Source organism: Typopeltis vanoorti, chromosome 10 (assembly GCF_054136105.1).
Source record: "Typopeltis vanoorti isolate ZY-2024b chromosome 10, IOZ_Tvanoo_1.0, whole genome shotgun sequence".
NCBI classification, from domain to species: domain Eukaryota; kingdom Metazoa; phylum Arthropoda; class Arachnida; order Uropygi; family Thelyphonidae; genus Typopeltis; species Typopeltis vanoorti.
In genome coordinates, this window is record NC_143558.1 from 126,690,460 (window position 1) to 126,709,206 (window position 18,747).

Here is an 18,747-nt window from a genome sequence, read left to right on the forward strand (position 1 = left end):
GTCCATTTCTCCTTATCCATCATACTCTTCGAGAACCAATTAACAATGGTATCACAAGGGTCCAGTATAATGTTAAACAGTTTTATTTAACGAAGACTGAGGTCTGAGCATAGAAAAATATAGAAAATAATACTTACTCTAACAATGATTCCTGACTGATGTGACATGGTTTGATAACTACCTCTGTATTTCACATTATTATCAAGGTCAAGAACTGGACACTGAAACAAAACAAGAATTCAGAAATATATGTCAAGTATAAAAATAATCATAATTTAAAATTATGAATCTTTTTACAATTGTTACTCTATTCTAATATATTATTAGTTTTGATTTCATAACACATATGATTGGTACTCACGATACACCCATTAGTGATATTATTATTGTTAAAATGAAATATAAACCATTTGAAATTGATGTACTTAGTAGATTCTCATAGTTTGTAATAATTTTAGTCTTCTTTATTGTATTTCATATTTGTTGAGATATCTTTTGTTTTTTGTGAAGACATTCTCCATATGCTAATGAAGACATTTCAGCCATTACTACCCACTTCTCGCTTGCCATTTACATGAAGTGCACATGCTCACTGAGAATATTGATAGGTGACTGACAGCTGAGAGAGAGATAATTCGATATCTGAGTAACAAGGAAAACAAGTATAGAGAGAAGGAAAATTTGAGAATACCAACCAGTGAATTTTGTTCTTTGAAAGTTTTTAAGAAAACATGACAGTCAGGAGAATATAAATAGAAGATTCCTAAATGGAATTGTAGTACTGTGAATTATTAAACTGGAAGAGTTGAGACTGTCAAAAATGTTTAGTAAATAAAAGAAAATATTGAAGATTATGTTCTAATTCAATGTTTGAGAAAATGTTGAATGAAATGTTTTCTCTTCTGTCTTAAGGATGCTAGATCTATTAACTATTCTATTGGAAAAAGCAATGGAATGAGCGAAATCTGAAACTGTAAAGTGACTTAACATAAAGAGCTCTAATTACATATGTTGTTTATGAAATACGATTATGAAAAGTTCTCGGCCTCGACCATAGATTGCAACACTATCGGCAAGATTTTTTTTTTCAAAGTTGGTACATCTGTCATAAGCATCCATGTGAAATTGCAAGTCATTCTATCAAGTAGTTTGTTTTATACAGCTATCTGAAGCAAAAGTGTTGTCTGTATCACTTGAAACGGATAAAATTGAGTGTTGTGAAGTTATAAAATTATTTGTAAAAGAAGGTTTAACACCAAAAGAAATTCATTTGAAGCTCATAAAAGTTCATGGGCACTCTTCTCCTTTGTTTTCAACAATTAAGAAATGGGCTGCCAAGTTTAAATGTGGCCTTACCAGCCTTGAAGATGATCCACATGAAGGACGTCCAAAAAATATAACAACAAGAGAAATCATTGATCAAGTGCACAATATGGTACTGGATGACCGGCGAGTCAAAGTGCTTGAAATTGCTGAGACTATAGGCATTTCAAAAGAAACATAGGATATATTTTGCATAAAGAATTGCAAATGAAAAAGCTTTGCGCAAGATTGGTGCAGCGTTTGCTCACAGCAGATCAAAAATGCACTCGCATGAAGCTCTATGAATAGTGCTTGGAGCGTTTTAACAAGACTAAAACTGATTTTGTGTGTCTATTTATTACTATGGATGAGACTTGGATTCACCATTACGCACCAGAATCCAAACAGCAGTCAAAACAGTGGACAGAAGCCAGTTGTTCAGCACCAAAGAAGACAAAGTCGGTTCCATCAGCAGGAAAGGTCATGTCATCGGTGTTTTGGGATGCTAAAGGCATTTTGTTTATTAATTATTAATTATCTTGAAAATGGTAAAACAATAACCAGGGAATATTATTCCGATCCTCTAACCAGACTAGACAAAAAAAATTCATGAGAAAAGACCCGGTTTGCAGAAGAAAAAAAATCATCTTTCATCAGGACAATGCACCTGCTTACAGAGGTGTTTTGGCAATGGGAAAATTAAGGGATCTGCACTATGATTGCTGGAACATCCACCCTATTTCCCAGATTTGGCTCCCTCTGACTTCTATCTCTTCCCCTAACTAAAACTCTTCCTCGTAGATCAGCGCTTTTCTTTGAATCAAGAGGTGATTGCGGCTGTAGAGGGGTATTTTGCAAATCTTACAGAGAACCACTACAGGGATGGGATAATGGTGCTGGAGCATCGCAGGAATAAATGTATTAGTCTTAGGGAGATTATGTTTGAAAAATAACAATAATTTTGAAATTATAAATTCGTTTTTTCATTGTTGGGCCGAGAACTTTTCAGACCACTGTCGTAGCAAAAGAAACTTTCTTTTTATTATTTTGGTAAAAAATTTGGTGATTTGTGCATCATACTGAACTACATGAGGTAAGAATATTTGTACTCCAGTGAGACAGAGGGGACGAGTGGAGCAGGTGTATGCTAAATAGGGGGATAAAAAAAAAGGATCCCATGGAAAAGTAAATTTTATATTTTTGGAAAAGGCCTAACAAAGAAACTGACTCAGAAGAACAATTTGTTGTTGTGAAAATAAGGTGTTTAGTCTGGTAATCATGATTAACCCGACGTTAGTAAGGTGAGGTGTCACAGACCCAAAATATATAGAAAGAAATAACTGTGACACTGCCACCTTACTAACGCCAAGTTAAGCATATTTTTAAACAACCCTGTAACAGAATGAGTCAGAGAATGAATAATTTTATTTTTTTAGGATAAGACAATCTCTAAAGTGTGAACTTATTTTGAAAGCCTTGGATACTATTAATTTTGTAGTTATTTATGTAATTTTATTTATAATGTAAATAATGTTTTAGTTTCATTAAATGTATATATTTTTTTTATTTGGTACTTGAATCAATAATTTTCCAAATTCTAAAAGAAATAGAGTTAAAGGTTATTGCACCAATCAGAATTGAACTCGTGTAAATTACTTAATGCTCAGTGTAAAAAACAATCTCTTTACAGAAAAATAAATACACGGATAAAAATACAGAACATAAAGACAAAATGCACTACATAAATAGTACATATGGAGCTTTCAGATCAGATTTCATTAATCTTTAACCTTTCATGACACTCTTAATAAAGGTGAGTCACAATTAGAAAGTATTGCAGAATAAAACAGTTTACAATTCATGCTATTTTTTTGATGATATTAACTCATATCAAGTTACTTACGAACTCAGTTACTGGAGCTCTTCCATTTATGCATGTGCTCCATCTTTCCTGATCTTTTGTCAACGGGTCTTGAACCACACCTTGATATGGACTTACTGTATATGTTGGTGTATAAGTTGATATTTGAAATTAGCTGAAACATGGGATTATTTTACAATCCAGATATAAAATCAGAACCTTGGAATTCAACAATAGAAAACAATGTCAAATAATCATCTAGCTCATGCAGTAATTTTGAATATTGTATTGTATAAGTGATGTTATGTTAGACACATGTATTGTGTTCTAACAAGATTTTGCTTTGATATTATGCTAATTAATTAGCATATTAATATACTGATATACTAGTATATTCATATATTTTGTACATAAATATTTGAATTTAACAAATTTATTCATCGTGTTGTACCATCATATGCATTCATAGCATTAGAATGTTATTTTGCTTCTTTACAAGGCCTTGATAAGACCTCACGTGGACTATTGTGCGCAGGTCTGGTCTCCTGGTTTCCATTGTGATTCTGATATATTGAATGTTAAAAATGATATCAGGATTGTGGAATACTGATTATGAAGAAAGATTGAGAATTTGTAGATAACAGACACTAGCAAACAGGAGAAAGAGGGGGTGATATGATTGAGACTTAAAAACTTCTGAAAGGGGCATACAGGATTTCAACTGATGGAAGATTTCAATTTATGGAAGGTGGGGAAAGGATGAGAAGGCATCCTTGGAAGCTGAGAATGAAGGCTGCCAAGAAGGGTGTGAGGGCTAGATTTTTCTCTCAGAGGGTGGTGCGTGATTGGAATGGATTGCCTTTGGATGTTGTGAATGAATTCAAGAATAAGTATGATAGCTGGTGCATGTAGTATGTGGCCTCCCTCAATGAGTCGCTGACTCCCTGGAGGTCTCTCTTAATAATAATAATAATAATAATAATAATAATAATGATTAGAATTGGAGATGAGAAACAGCCCTTTGCTTTATGCAGATGATGCTGTACTCCTAAACACATCTAGTGCAAGTCTCCAGGATTCTCCAACTCAGCAATTTTCAATCGGTGTGCCGCGAGAGGTCTTCAGGTGTGCCACGAGATTTATGAAAACAAATTAATTGAAAGAAATAATGTCGTAATTTGTACATTTATTTATTAGTGTCCGGTCTTCCATCTTCTTGTGTGTGTAAATCAATCAAAATTATGTCTATTTTTTTGCCAGATCATCAAAAAAATTAAAAGAATATATTTTTAGCGTGCAGCAAAATTTTAATAATTAGTCTAGGTGTGCCGTATTACAAAAAAGGTTGAAAATCACTGCCCTAACTAAATTGAATAACAGCTGTAACAAATTTGGCATGAAAATCAGCAATAAAAAGACCAAAACTATGAAAATAGGCAGAGCATAGAAAACTTCAGCTGTATTCTGAATGGAGATATTATAGAACAAGTAAAATTTCAGATATTTAGGCACAGTTTTTAGTGAAGATGGCAAGTTAAATTTAGACAACAGAATAAGCAAAGTTGGTATGCTGGGTAGCCAGCAGAATAAATTTATATGGAATAAGAGAGAAATTAGCCAAAACACCAAACTAGCAGTATTCAACGCAGTGTTTAAACCACTATTAAATTATGGATCTGAGAACTGAGTTAGAAATAAAGCACTTGATCAAAGACTAGAGACCACGGATATGAGGGTTCTGAGAAAAATTAGGGGAGTAAATCAATGGCAGAATCTTATTAAAAATGAAGATATTAGAAAGGAACTTAACATTATTAGCATTCACGAATGTGTCAGCAGAGCTAATCTAAGGTGGTATTGGTATACGTCCACTTAAACAGAATGGGTGAGGAAAGATTAGCAAAATAGGCGTTTGATGCCAAGATGACAGGAAAGAAACCCAGAGGAAGACCAAGGTCCAGATGGACTGATTCGGTTAGAAGTGATTTAGAAGCACGAAATGTTAGATATGACAATATTGGAGTTTTACAAGTAATGGACTGATTTGGAAGAAAATTGTTGATAGGAGATTAATAATGTAAACTTAATCATGTAGTGCTATAATAGTAACCTGAACGCCCCTTAGGAGTACATATCAAGAGATAGATGATGATGATAATGATAAATTTATCCATGTAGGTAGGTACAGTAAGACCCTGTTTAATGATATCCCAATTAACATCAATTCACTATAATGCAGTTTTTTTCCAAAACCTAAAAAAAGCGCTAAATATTCCATGATTCGATTTAACAATTCTACTCAAAGCCTAAAAAAAGCCCTAAATTTATGCTGATTCAATTTATCGCTGTATTTCTCTTGATTTGGATATAATACGATGATTCTCAAACCTGAACCAATCAGCGAAAGGTTAAAACAAAATTGGTACGAAAAAGTATTTCACTTGACATTAAAATGCAGGTGCTGAGGCGATTAGAAAAAGGTGAACGTCAAATTGACATTGGAGCTACTTTAAATTTGTCTACTTTTACTATATGAACGATTTTAAAAAACAAAGACAAAATTACGTGTTCAGCAACCACAACGCCTTCTGCAACAAAGGTAACCTGATCCAGAAGCAATGTTTTAAAGGAAAAGGAGAAACATCTTTCCATTTGGACTGATGATGAAACCAAATGCAACATGCCATTAAGTCAGGCAATAATCATGGAAAAGGCCAGAAGTATTTTTAATCATATTCAAAAACAAAGAGAGGATATGAGCAAAAACTTTGCAGCAAGCAGAGGTTAGTTCAATAGATTTAAAAACACGAGCAACCTCTACGATATTCAAATCACTGGAGAAGTGGCGAGTGCAGATACTGAAGCTGCTTCAGCCTTTCCATCAATTTTAAGAGCCATAACTGAAAGAGGAAATTATCCTCCCAAACTAGTTTTTAATGTTGATGAAATGGGACTTTTCTGGAAGAAAATGCCAAAGTGCACATTTATATCATGCAAACAAAAGCAAGCATCAGGATTTAAAGCTGCAAAAGACCCTTTAACCCTTCTTCTGGGTGGTAACACCAATGGTGATTTCAAATTAAAACTGTTGCTTGTCTATCATTCCAAAACACCAAGAGCCATGAAAGAAAATTTAATATAAAAATGACTTAAAATTAAAGTAAAACTTGATTATTCTTGCATCCTGAGCATTAATCGAGGTATTATTGTATGTCCTTTTTTTATTTAAATCCTAATGAAACCTTACTGGAGTGATGATCACATGAATTACAATATACGAAACCAAAGACTGGTATAAACAACAATTTCATCAATTGTCTTGTACTGGGAGGCATCACTCATCAATTGCAGTAAAGAAAATATCTACTGTGATATCTATGCCTACAAGTACTGAAATAAAAAAAGTAATCCATAAAAACCTGTCAATGGTAAGTATAAAATTTGTGGTTGTCTTTCACAGTGAGTATAGTGCAAAATAAATGTTCTGAAAAGAAATTTGGGGGAGAGATTGTCTTATACATGCAGATATATACAGTCATTTTTATTCAGGTGATTCAATGTTTTCCACATGGACTCAAACCTTCAATTCCAGGTCCATTTTTGATCTGTTTGAACTGCTTTGTGATGAATGATTTTTTTTTCCCCTATTACAGTTTCTATATAATTCATATAATTTTTTACGTCTCATTACTTTTATGCTCTATCCAAGATGATCTGTTTATTTTTCTTAAACATTTCATCTCGTAAAACCTGGTGGTGGACGTTACTCACAGATGAGTAATTTGCAGGGTATGTGCATTTGCAGGGTAGAGAACCTTAGCAGAAATAACTAACAGCTTTGAGAGTATATGGTGTGAGACAGATGTTTATAGCACAAGATATGTGGTGGGAGACATTGCTATAGACCAGGAAATATAGATGATGATTAGCAGGAAATATTTAGGCAAATTACTTTGGCAAGTGCAAAGCGAGTGATCATTGTGGGGAACTTCAACTATAACAATATAAAACTTAATTTTTGGATTTCTTGGGGTGTGAATGTGACTGAGATGTCATAGTTGCCTCCAATCGGTGAGGGTGACCATGTAGTCCTGACTTGGAGGATGAATAGGGATGTAGAAACAGGTATCAAAGCAGAAAGAATTTATATGGAATTATAAGGCAGATAACTATCATAGACTTAGAAACTAGCTTGCAGCAGTACAATGGATGAAAGAATTTGAAGGAAGAGAGGTCACTAGCACATGAGAGATACTTAAGAAAAAATTACTAATAGCAATGGCAGACTGTATACCTCGAGTGAAGAAAATAAAGCAATTTGAAGGCAAAATGACAAGAGAAATTAAAGAGGAACTGCAGAAGAAAAAGATTTCAGAAAACATATAAAGAGGGAGGTGGAGAAGAAGTTGCAAGAGGAATATAAGGCTATGGCTGGAAGGCGACTAGTAAGGAAAAAAAAATAGAATATGAGAGGAGACTAGCACTACAATCCAAAGAGAACCACATGGGATTTTTTCGTTATGCATCAATGATAGTGAAGAGATTACCTTGCTGGATGGAGATAGGACTCAGGGGAACAATGCAGATGATATAATTGAGCTATTTAACAATCACTTTATTAAAGTGTTCAATCCTGGTTCGTCAGGATTGAACACTTTATTTCTAGAAGGATAAGGAGTAGTGAAATGTCAAAGTGAATGAAAAGGGTGTATTCTGAATACTGAGCATCCTAAATGTCAGTAAGAATGACTAGATGGAACTTCACCATGTTTTTTAAGAGAATGTGCTATGGAACTGACCAGTCATTAACTTGGCTGTTTAATGAAAGTCTTGCAAAAGGAAAGATTCCTGGAGAGTAGAAGGAGGGTATGATAAAGGTGGTGGTAGAATGGAGGTATCAAACTATAAGCCTGTTTGTATTTCTTCTGTAGTTGTTGAGATTTTGAAGAAACTGGTATGAACTCATACACAGAATTGGACAGATGAGGGCACTATTATTTATGCAGGCCAGCATGGATTTGTTAAAGGTCCTTGTTAAAGGGCTCTGGTTTTAATCATCTGGTTACTTTTTACAGCAGAGTAACAGGAGCAGAGATGAGGATAAGACATACACTGTCATTTTTTTTGGATTTTGCAAAGGCTTTTGGATATGACAGTGTGCCACATGACAAAGTGTTAAGTTGCAACATATCAGTTTGGATATCAGGTTAGTGGATTGGATTGGTAACTGGCTTTCTGACAAATATCAAAGAGTTGTATATGGGGAAGCAGTATCAGGGAGTAGGAAAGTTACAAATAGAGTTCCACAGGATTCCTTGTACCATTACTATTCAATCATAATTTATATCAGTGATATTGTCACAGGACTACAGGGAGATATTCAGTTGTTTGCAGATGATGTGAAGCTTGGAAGAGTTATTAGTAATAGTGCTGATGTTCTGGCTTTTTGAGAGGATGTGAATAAGCTGGATCAGTTGGCAAATGAATAGGGTTATCAGTTCAATGCAAATAAATGTGTGGTTTTGAAATTTGTAATTACTCTTCATAATTCTTCATAATTACTCTGAGATGTCTTGATGACAACAGTTATGACAAAATCTAGAGAACTGCTGCAATATTGAGGAGGACATTGACCACAAGAGATAAAAAGGTGGTGTCCCATTGTATAAAGCTCTGATCAGACATCTGGATTTCTGTGCTCAGATCTAGTCACTGGGAACAGAAGGGAAAGAAGTAACCTTAGAGATATGGATAACAGAAATGATATTAGGACTGTACAATGTTGATTATAATAGACTGAGGGCATGGCAGCAGAGTTTGGTGAATCAAAGACAAATGGGGGGGGGGGGTATTCAGACATTTAAGCTGTTGAAGGGTTATTATTGGATTAGCAGTGAGATTTTCCATACTGTAGAATGAGGAGAAGGAACAAGGGCCATCCCTAGAAGTTACAAAAGTAGTGAGAAAAAAAAATGAGACGTTTTCACATGGAGAGTGGTAGGAGCATGGAATGCATTGCCTAATAGGAGGTGAAAGTGCAGATGGCAAATGAGTTTAAGGAATGGTATGATAGACTTTGGTAGTGACTGGAGTTGACCTCCCACAACAAGTGTTATGGCTCCATGGAGGTCAAGAAAATAATAATATGCCATCTTAAATACCAGAAGCCTTTTCTAATCACCACTCCTGACTTTGCAGGGTTCTGCACCATATGATACAACAATTAACACAGTCTCGGTATACAGAAATCTACAATGAGAGTCAACTATAGACTCCCTTTCAATCTCACTAAAGAAAAACATAGGAAATCCTGTGAAGATGATGAATTTTTTGGTTACTGCTATGGTATTTTGATAGCTATCAGTGCAGCTATTATTTCTTTATCTATTGGTTTCTGGTTCACTAATTTAACTGGAAGTTTTTTGTTTACAAAATGGAAAGTCAGTCAAGGACTATAAAATAGCACACCCCTTCTTTTTTTTTTTAAACTAGTTCAGTTTTCGGTTTGATGGAGAGTGAATATTTGATGTATGGTTCAGCGTTCACTTTGAAAACCCAAGATGCTTTTTACCCAACATTTTATTATTACGTAATAATGTCTCCAGGGAGTCCAAAGACTCATCGAGGGAGGATATCTACTCTACAATTCTCTGTCTCCACCAACCGCAACTACCTTCATCATCTACACCAATGCCATCTAATCTACCACCGACCATCACCACTAGTATTTTCACAGACAATCACAATATCCATGCCCACAGCAGGATTTGAACCTGCAGCCTTTTGGCTGGAGAGCGGATACGTTAACCACTTGGTCAACCAGGCCGGCATTTTGCTTTATAGGTTTGCTTCATTTTATAATGAATATCTCTTGCAACAATTTTACAGGAATAGCTTTAGTAAATTTATCTCATCTTCCCTTTCTCATTAGGCTCAGTTACCAGTCACATGATCTAGCATCTTAGAAACCATTCCATGAAAAAAGTGGCTTTATGACCGATGCAGATTCATGATTTATTAGCAAGGCAAACTTCACAATGCATATATCATCATTTCTTCCTTACAGAAAAGGCTCTCCTTTTGATGCATTCAAGCTTCCTTCATCAGTATATTTAGGAGATAACTGAAAATTTTCATTTCATCTGTTTAAAACATTTCTGAAGAATTCAGTTTTTCAGGCTATATTGGCAATTTTATGCTTACTATAACAGCTCACTATAACAGTTCCTAACATCACTATAAATGTTTACTATAACAGTTCCTTTAACAGCTCAACTGTCTTTACACTTATCCGAGGTGCAATTCTTGGTTATATTCACTAGTGTTCCATGTACAACAGCAGTAGTATGGATCCTGGGTTTTCACATTTTCCACGGAGTTAAACTGCAATAGACAGCCTGACCCTCCTAATCCCTCTGGTCCATGGCTCGATTCCCTCGATTCTTCATTCATAATGAAGAATCAAGGGAATTTAGAGACAAAAACACGTGTTGGAGTAATTACTGATAATTAAGAAAATAACATTATGTTTTGACTCTGTATTGAGGTCATCATCAAGAAATCATACATATGCACAAGACACAAGGTATGTGACACTTCACAAAAGTAAGATAAATCTAAATGCTCTGTTAATCTAATTGTTTACCCTAGCCTGACCTCTGGTGAAAAAATAACAATAAAATAAAATTATTAAAAAAAAATTAAAAAAAATAAAATAATAAATATTTACAAAAATATATTTTAACAAAATAAAATAAATTTTTATACATATCGGTATAATAATACACAGAAGATAGAAAAAATCTCTAAATAAATTAAGTTTTATAGCAGAACTACAGTAAACACATCTGTACAGTCCTCTTATAATAAAGTTTTCTTGCATTGGGGTTTTGTTATCATGTTCTGGATGCTGTATAGGCTACAGATAAGCCCTCCAGATTCTTGGAATTACTAATGCATCATTCTTGTTTAGATTCAGATGATGTTTCAGCATCTCATAAGCCTCCTTGAACTTTCTTTTAAATCAGGTTTTGGTGTGGTGTAGGGACTTGGTACCTTTCCAGTTGATTCTGTGACATGCTTAAAGTGCATGGTTTGACAGGTCCATTTTACCATACGACTTGTCAGATTTTTTTATTGGGATGGTGCACCCTGTTTCTCCTATGTAGGGGAGGTTACAGGGGGGGATTGAATTTTGTCAACTCTTGGGTGGGAAAGGAAGGGAAGGAGATCTCTGGATGAACTGAGTATACGTCTTAATTTTGTAGGAGGCTTGAAAGTTGTCTTTTTTTGTTTTTGGTTATTTTTTGTTGTAGCCATTTTTTTGTAACAGTCAAAAAATAGTTCACAAGATCCTCCACAATCATCATCAACAACCATGGGTCAAATGCCCGTAGGTATCTGATGCCATCTTGATATGATTCTTCCATTGCATTCTATTTTGTGCAAGATGGCTCAGTTTGTGTATAGAGTTTCAGCACCATTTGACAATGTCATCTCCCCATTCTGTGTTTGGTCTTCCTTTTTTGTTCTTTCCTTCAATCATCGCAAACAGAAACATTTTTATTTTCCTCTCATCGTTCATTCTACATATATGACCTAAGAGCCATAGTTTCCTTTTGATTATTTTCTGGATCAGGTTTTCTTTTGGTTGTATTCGTCTGTAGATTTCCTTATTGTTCACTTTCAGGATCCAGATTATTCTCAAGATGTTTCTATAGCACTTCCTCTCAAATGCTAATATCTTCCTTTCAGATTCTCTCAGGAGTACCCAGGCCTCACATCCATGCTGCTGAAGATACAGGCTTTTACAATGAGCAGTTTAGTTTGCATCTTTATAGCTTGGCTCTTCCGTAGTTTTTCCATGGCTTTTAAAATAGTTGTTGCTCTGGCTATTCTAATTTTGATCTCTTTTTTTGGGGTTCATGTCATGCGTCATGTGCCATCCAAGATATGTGAAGTGTTCCACATTTTCCAGTTGAAATCTGTCTATCATATCAGTAACTCCTGTTGTCCGAATCATTGTTTTACTTTTTTCAAAGTTGACATTTAGTCCATATCTTTTTCCTTCTGTGTATAGTGTTTGCAATGTCTGTTCCAGCCTTGCTGCATCTTCTTCAATCAGGATGATGTCATCTGCAAAGCAGAGGTAGTTTATTCTCATGCCATTTATTGAAATGCCTCCACTTCTTCTTTAATCCTATCTAGTATAATAAATTTAGTTTAATCCTTTATCCAAGTGTGAGCAAACAAAGTTTGCACCTGAAAGTATCTTCAGGACTGGGGTAAGGTGGTACAACACCAGGGCAACTCGTTGCAAAGGTGGAGCATGCTACCAACACTCCTGTCTCAGTATCTCCTATAATGCAAAACACATCTCCTTGTAGATATATCTAATGTTATGCATTAAGGGAAGGGCCACTACCCAGACTAGTTTCAACCTTTATTGAGGTCTCTTCAGTGGGAGCTAGGCCCAAGTGGAGATACCAGGCAGAAGCATTAGCAGGTCATCTCTACCTATAGGAGTTGCCAAATGGTGTGCCACCCTTTTTTAATAAATTACTCTGGATTTAGAGAAAGATGTTGAAAGTTTATTTTTCACTTGGTTAGAGTATAATAAATTTAGTTTAATCCTTTATCCAAGTGTGAGCAAACAAAGTTTGTGCCTGAAAGTATCTTCAGGACTGGGGTGAGGTGGTACAACAATTGGTGGTAATTGTTGTACCACCATTATTGAAATGGTGGTACAACAATTACCACCAATTTATTGAAATGCCACCTCACCCCAGGAGGCATTTCAATAAATTAAAAAAGGGTGGCACACCATTTGGCAGCTGCTATAGGTAGAGATGACCTGCTAATGCTTCTGCCTGGTATATCCACTTGGGCCTGGCTCTCACTGAAGGGACCTCAATAAAGGTTGAAACTAGTCTGGGTAGTGGCCCTTCCCTTATGCATAACATTAGACATATCCGCAAGGAGATGTGTTTTGCATTATAGGAGATACTGAGACAGGAGTGTTGGTAGCATGCTCCACCTTTGCAACGAGTTGCTCTGGTGTTGTACCACCTTACCCCAGTCCTGAAGATACTTTCAGGCGCAAACTTTGTTTGCTCACACTTGGATAAAGGATTAAACTAAATTTATTATACTCTAACCAAGTGAAAAATAAACTTTCAAAATCTTATCTAGTGTTCTTCCTAGATGTGTGATGAAGATGATTGGTGATATTGGGTGCTCTTGTCTTGTGCCTTGACTAGTGGCAAACCAATCTCACCTGCTATTCTGATTTTTGATTGTGCTTGGCTGTTTATATCTTTCAGCAGGCAGATCAATTTACTGTCTACACCATAGGATTCCAAGACAGCCCATGTTATATTTTGGTCAATATTATCAAATGCTTTTTGGAAGTCCACGAAACAGCAGTATATCTTTTTGTTTTTTCTTTGAGCTTTCTTTGCTATAGTCTTAGTGCGGGTATTTGTTGCACTGTACTTCAATCTTTTCGAAATCTGCCTTGCTCATTAGGAAGATGTGTCTCCATATGACCCTTCAAGCGTTCTGTTAGTATTTTCATCAGCACTTTGCCAAGATGACTCATGACTGATTTTTTCCACTCTTTGGGGGCATACCCTGATCTCCATATATCGTCCACAATGATACCATTAAAAGTAAAAAATATTACAAGAATGCCATATTCAAACCATACATTAGAGGAATATCAGAAAAAATAGATAGAACACTACAAAAATACAACATTAAATGGTACCGTCTACAAAATAAAGATGTATACTCAGATCATCCAAAGATCCTCTTCCCTACCTTGCCCACCCAGGGGTTTACAAAATTCACCTGTAACCTCGCCTACATAGGAAGAAACAGAGTGCACCATCCCAATAAAAAAAAGATGAACAAAAAAATGGCACATTAAAATTTTTTCACTATGGTAAATGGTAAAATAGACCTGTCAGACCATGCACTTCAAACATGTCACACAATCAATTGGAAAGGCACCATGTCCATACACCACACCAAAATCTGGTTTGAAAGAAAGTTCAAGGAGGCTTATGAGATGCTGAAACAAATATTAATTCCAAGAATCTGGAGGACCTATCTGCAACATATAAAGCATCCAGAACATGATGGCAGAACACCAACACAAGAAAACCTTAATATAAGAGGACTCTAGAGATGTGTTTAATGTAGTTCTTCTATAAAACTTTATTTATTTAGAGTTTTTTATATCATCTGTATAACATTATACAGATATGTATAAAAATTTATTTTATTTTGTTAATTTATATTTTTGTAAATATTAATTTTTTTTTTCATTTTATTTATTTATTTATTTTTTCACCAGAGGTCAGGCTAGTGTAAATGATTAGATTAGCAAAAGCGTTTAAATTTATCTTACTTATGTGTATGAAAAATTATATGAAAAATTTATCTTATTAATAACTTCCTATTCACAATTTTCTTCCAGATTAGTCTGTTATTTGCCAGAACTCCAATATTATAGTATCTTATATTTCTATCTTCTAAAGCACTTCTAACATCATTGATCCATACATCTTGGACTTCTCTTTTTTTTTCCCTGCCATCTTGGCATCAAACACATGCTTTACTAATCTTTCCTGTCCTATACTATTTAAATGACCATCATGCCATTAAAAAAAGAAGCAAACAGGTTAATATTAAAGAAATATTACTTACCTGAATGTTCTGAACTGAGACAATCATGCACTGTGGATCCTCAGATGTTACTTTAATAAATGCATTCTCTGAAGAAAATTCATATTCAAAGTACTGGGGTTGAGATGGTGTGATATTAACATTGACTACTTCACCTGTCCTAGAAAAAAAAAATAGCTTTAAACAAATTTTTGAAGGACTAGCACAATACATGTACTAAACCTGAACCAATTACATGTTCTAAATAAAATTGTTTTTTATACATTTTATGAGCAAACCAATACAATTTAAACTTTCAATTGAAAGTCTGAAAAACAGCAGTCATAAATATTCTTCTGGAATTCCAAGTTGGAAATGACAAGTTCCTTCTCTGTGGAAATATATACTTGTATACAAATATTTTAATACGGAAAATAAAAATCTCATTACTCTGAAAACTAAAGGTGAGTTGAGAGGTTTCATGTGGAGGTCAAAGTCCCTTCCAAAAAGTTTTTTTTTTTTTCCTTAAAATGCAGATAGACCTTTTGGACAGATTCTGTTAGCACTCTCATCATCATCATTTCCGATCTGTCTTCATAATCAGTATTCCACAATCCTGATATCATTTTTAACAATTTTCTTTGCAATCTCTTCACTGTATCAGAATCACAATGGAAACCAGGGAAACCAGGAGATCAAATCTGCCTCCAATAGTCCAATAGATTACCTTTACAAGGTCTTATCAAGGCCTTGTAAAGAGGCAAAATGACATCCTTATCTTGACACATTAAACTTTGTTTCAGCACTGCAGTTATTTTTTGAGTTGTATTTGCAATCTTGAACTTGAACAATGTATTAATAATCTAAGATCCCTAGCCAGATCGGATTCTTCTAGCATAATCACGCCAATTTAATATGACACTGGATATCTAATTATGCTGAAGTTGACTTTATTAAAATACTCTGAATTAGAGAAAGTTGTTGGAAGTTTTTCCACTTGAATAAGGTGTGATACCTTTTGGCTACTCATATATGAAAATATGACTTCTGCATTACTTCAACTTAGTATCATCTCTGGGTCTGATTCCAACTGATAAGACCTCAATAAAGGTCGAAACCGGTCTGGGTAGTGACCCTTCCCATAATGCATAGCATTATACATGTCTGCAAGGAGATGTGCTTTGCATTATGGGATACTAAGGCAAGTGATATGAAGTCATTAGCTTCTTTATACAAGTTGTCCCAGTGCTGAAAATAGTTCAGGCAGAAAACTTGTTTGCGTACACTTGGTTAAAAGATTAAACCAAGTATATAATTTCTTGGTACCTTTAATTTATTGCATGACTTTACAATTACTGACAATGAACTGACATCCATTTTCCCAAGCCCATAATTTCATTCTATTCAAATCATTCTGCAAGTAGAGCAATATCAGCAGCATTCCTGATTATCCTACCTATCTTTGCATCATTAGCAAATAGCTATATGTCACTTGTCAAATCTTCCCAATATTATTAATGTACAGATTGAATAACAGTGGACCAAGGACTAATCTTGTGGTACACCACTGGTTACTATCAATCTTGCAGACTCACATCCCCCATATACCATTTTTTTTTTATATCTGTCACAGTTAACCATCCTCTTATCTACACTAATATTTTATAATCCAAACCCATATTCTACAATTTATGCAACAGTCTTCCATGTTGTATTCTGTCAAAAGCTTTAGCAAAATCCAAAAGTATCACGGTGTATTCATTTCCCTTGTCTAGTTCTAGGGTAGTTATTATAGAATGTGAGCAAGTTGCTAAAACATGACCTTCCCTTAGTAAACCCAAACTATTCAATGGAAAGTAGAGATTCACTGTCAACTTTCTATATTAACAAATTTTTCCAAAATCTTAACGACCGCCCCTGTGATATTGAATGGTTGATAGTTGGATATATCACTCTTTGCACAACCTCGAGCAATGGGATTATCATACATTCTTTCTGTTCCTGCAAAATCTTTCCTGTTCTGAGACTCAAATTATATAGCCCAATCAAAAGAATAGCCAATTCAAACTGAACACCTCTTTTAACATCCATGCTGATATCCCATCAGTCCCTATTGCTGAATTTTTATTCAGTTTGTGCAACAGCTCTAATACCTTCTCTTCATACACCTGAGTTTCTTCATTGAGTGAAGCAATAGCAGTGAGCTCAATGTTGTGTACACCAGGTTGATAGCTTTTAACAAAATGGGCATTCATTAGTTGAACAACCTCTTCTGCATCTGTAACCTTCATGCCATCTGCATTTAGAAGAGTTATTCATTAGCAACCAATCCACTAGGTCTGTAACAACACCCTGCTACGTATTTGATCTTATTAGATTCCACCTCATACCAGATGGCTTCAAACTCACTGCTACATGAAATACTTTTACTAGTACTACAATCATAGGTCTCAACACTAACTGGATTCAAGTCATCCGTTATCATGAGCAGCATGCCCCCCCCCCTTCCTCTCCTATCCTGTCTATTCTTGCTAAAAATACTGTACCCATTACACTCAATACCAGTTAATGTCTGATTCTGATAGCCAGATCTCACTAATACTTACAATCTGGATTCCCAACATATTGATCAAGGCAATAAACTGTACCCCCCCTCTGTTTCTGATACTCCTAGCATTTGTGTACAGACATAATAATCTACCTGCATGTTCTTTTGCATACTCCTGTCTGCAGTCTGCATGACACAGAATGTGTGTGTGTGTGTGTGTGTGTGTGTGTGTGTGTGTGTGTGTGTGTGTGTGTGTGTGTGTGTGTGTGTGTGTGTGTGTGTGTGTGTGTGTGTACAAGAATACCTCAATTATTACGGTTTCGATTACCACGATTCTCGATTTATCTCGGTTTCTAATTTCATACCAAAATTCTAATTATTGGGCTCCAAATTTGAATTATCGCGGCCGTGAGATGTAGCCCACTACATATGCAACCAGTTCGAGTCGCCACTCTCCAGGTATCGCTCTCTTGTAGCGCTTCGTTTTTATCCGACGGCACCTTCTCACCACTTACTAGTAACTATCCGCCCTTGCCTGAAATACATGTGGATATTTATTTCTCTTGTTATTTACCCCTACAATGAATGCTAAAAGAAACAAGGATGATTTCAAGTCTACAGCCAAGAAGAAAAGTAGAGTGGCTTACAAGATAAGTTACATATGATAAATAAGTATGAAGCAGGCATAACCAAAGTCAAAATTGCAAGAGAGTACGGTCTAAATGAATCAACTGTTCGCCATATTTTAGACCACACTGCAAACTATAAGCAACTAGGACAAAGTGCATCGATCTTGTCTGTGTCCCAAACTATGAGAAACAGAAGCCATCTTATGATTGAAATGGAAATGCTATTGTCAGTGCGGATAGAAGATTGTAACCAAAAGAGAATTCCTCTTAGTCAAATGACTATAAAAACAAAAGCATTGAATTTGTTTGAAACTTTAAAAAGAAAACAATTAGAAAGCAAAAATGATTTGGCGTCAGTAGTGGAAGAAACTTTCTCTGCAAGTTCTGGGTAGTTTGATCGGTTCAAAAAGCGATCGAGCATTCATAGTGTTCATGTACAAAGTGAAATTGCAAGTGCCGATGAAAGAGCAGCAGCTAGTTTTCCTGGTGAATTGCAACAGATCATTGAAGAAGGAAATTATACCGATGATCAGATATTTAATGCTGACAAAACAGGCTTATTACGGAAAAAAATGCCCACTAAAACATTTTTAGCAAAAAATGAAAAATCACAACCTGGCTACAAGGTTTCAAAGGAGCATGTAACACTTTTACTATGTGGCAATGCTTCTGGAGATTACAAGATGCAGCCTCTCTTTATTATCGTTCACAAAATCCTCGCCCGCTTAGAAGTTTAG

At 35.2% G+C, this 18,747-nt stretch overlaps 1 protein-coding gene across 1 annotated transcript in view; it reads right to left on the reverse strand.

The window, feature by feature from the left end:
• Positions 1–18,747, reverse strand: part of LOC150102777 (SID1 transmembrane family member 1-like) — a 582,520-nt gene that overhangs the window by 496,579 nt on the left and 67,194 nt on the right. Inside the window, exons 4-5 of the mRNA XM_090399394.1 lie at positions 14,876–15,014; positions 138–221 (exon numbers count right to left, since the gene is read on the reverse strand). Of these exons, the coding sequence (XP_090255520.1) occupies positions 138–221; positions 14,876–15,014 (223 nt within the window). The remainder of the gene's footprint in view (positions 1–137; positions 222–14,875; positions 15,015–18,747) is intronic.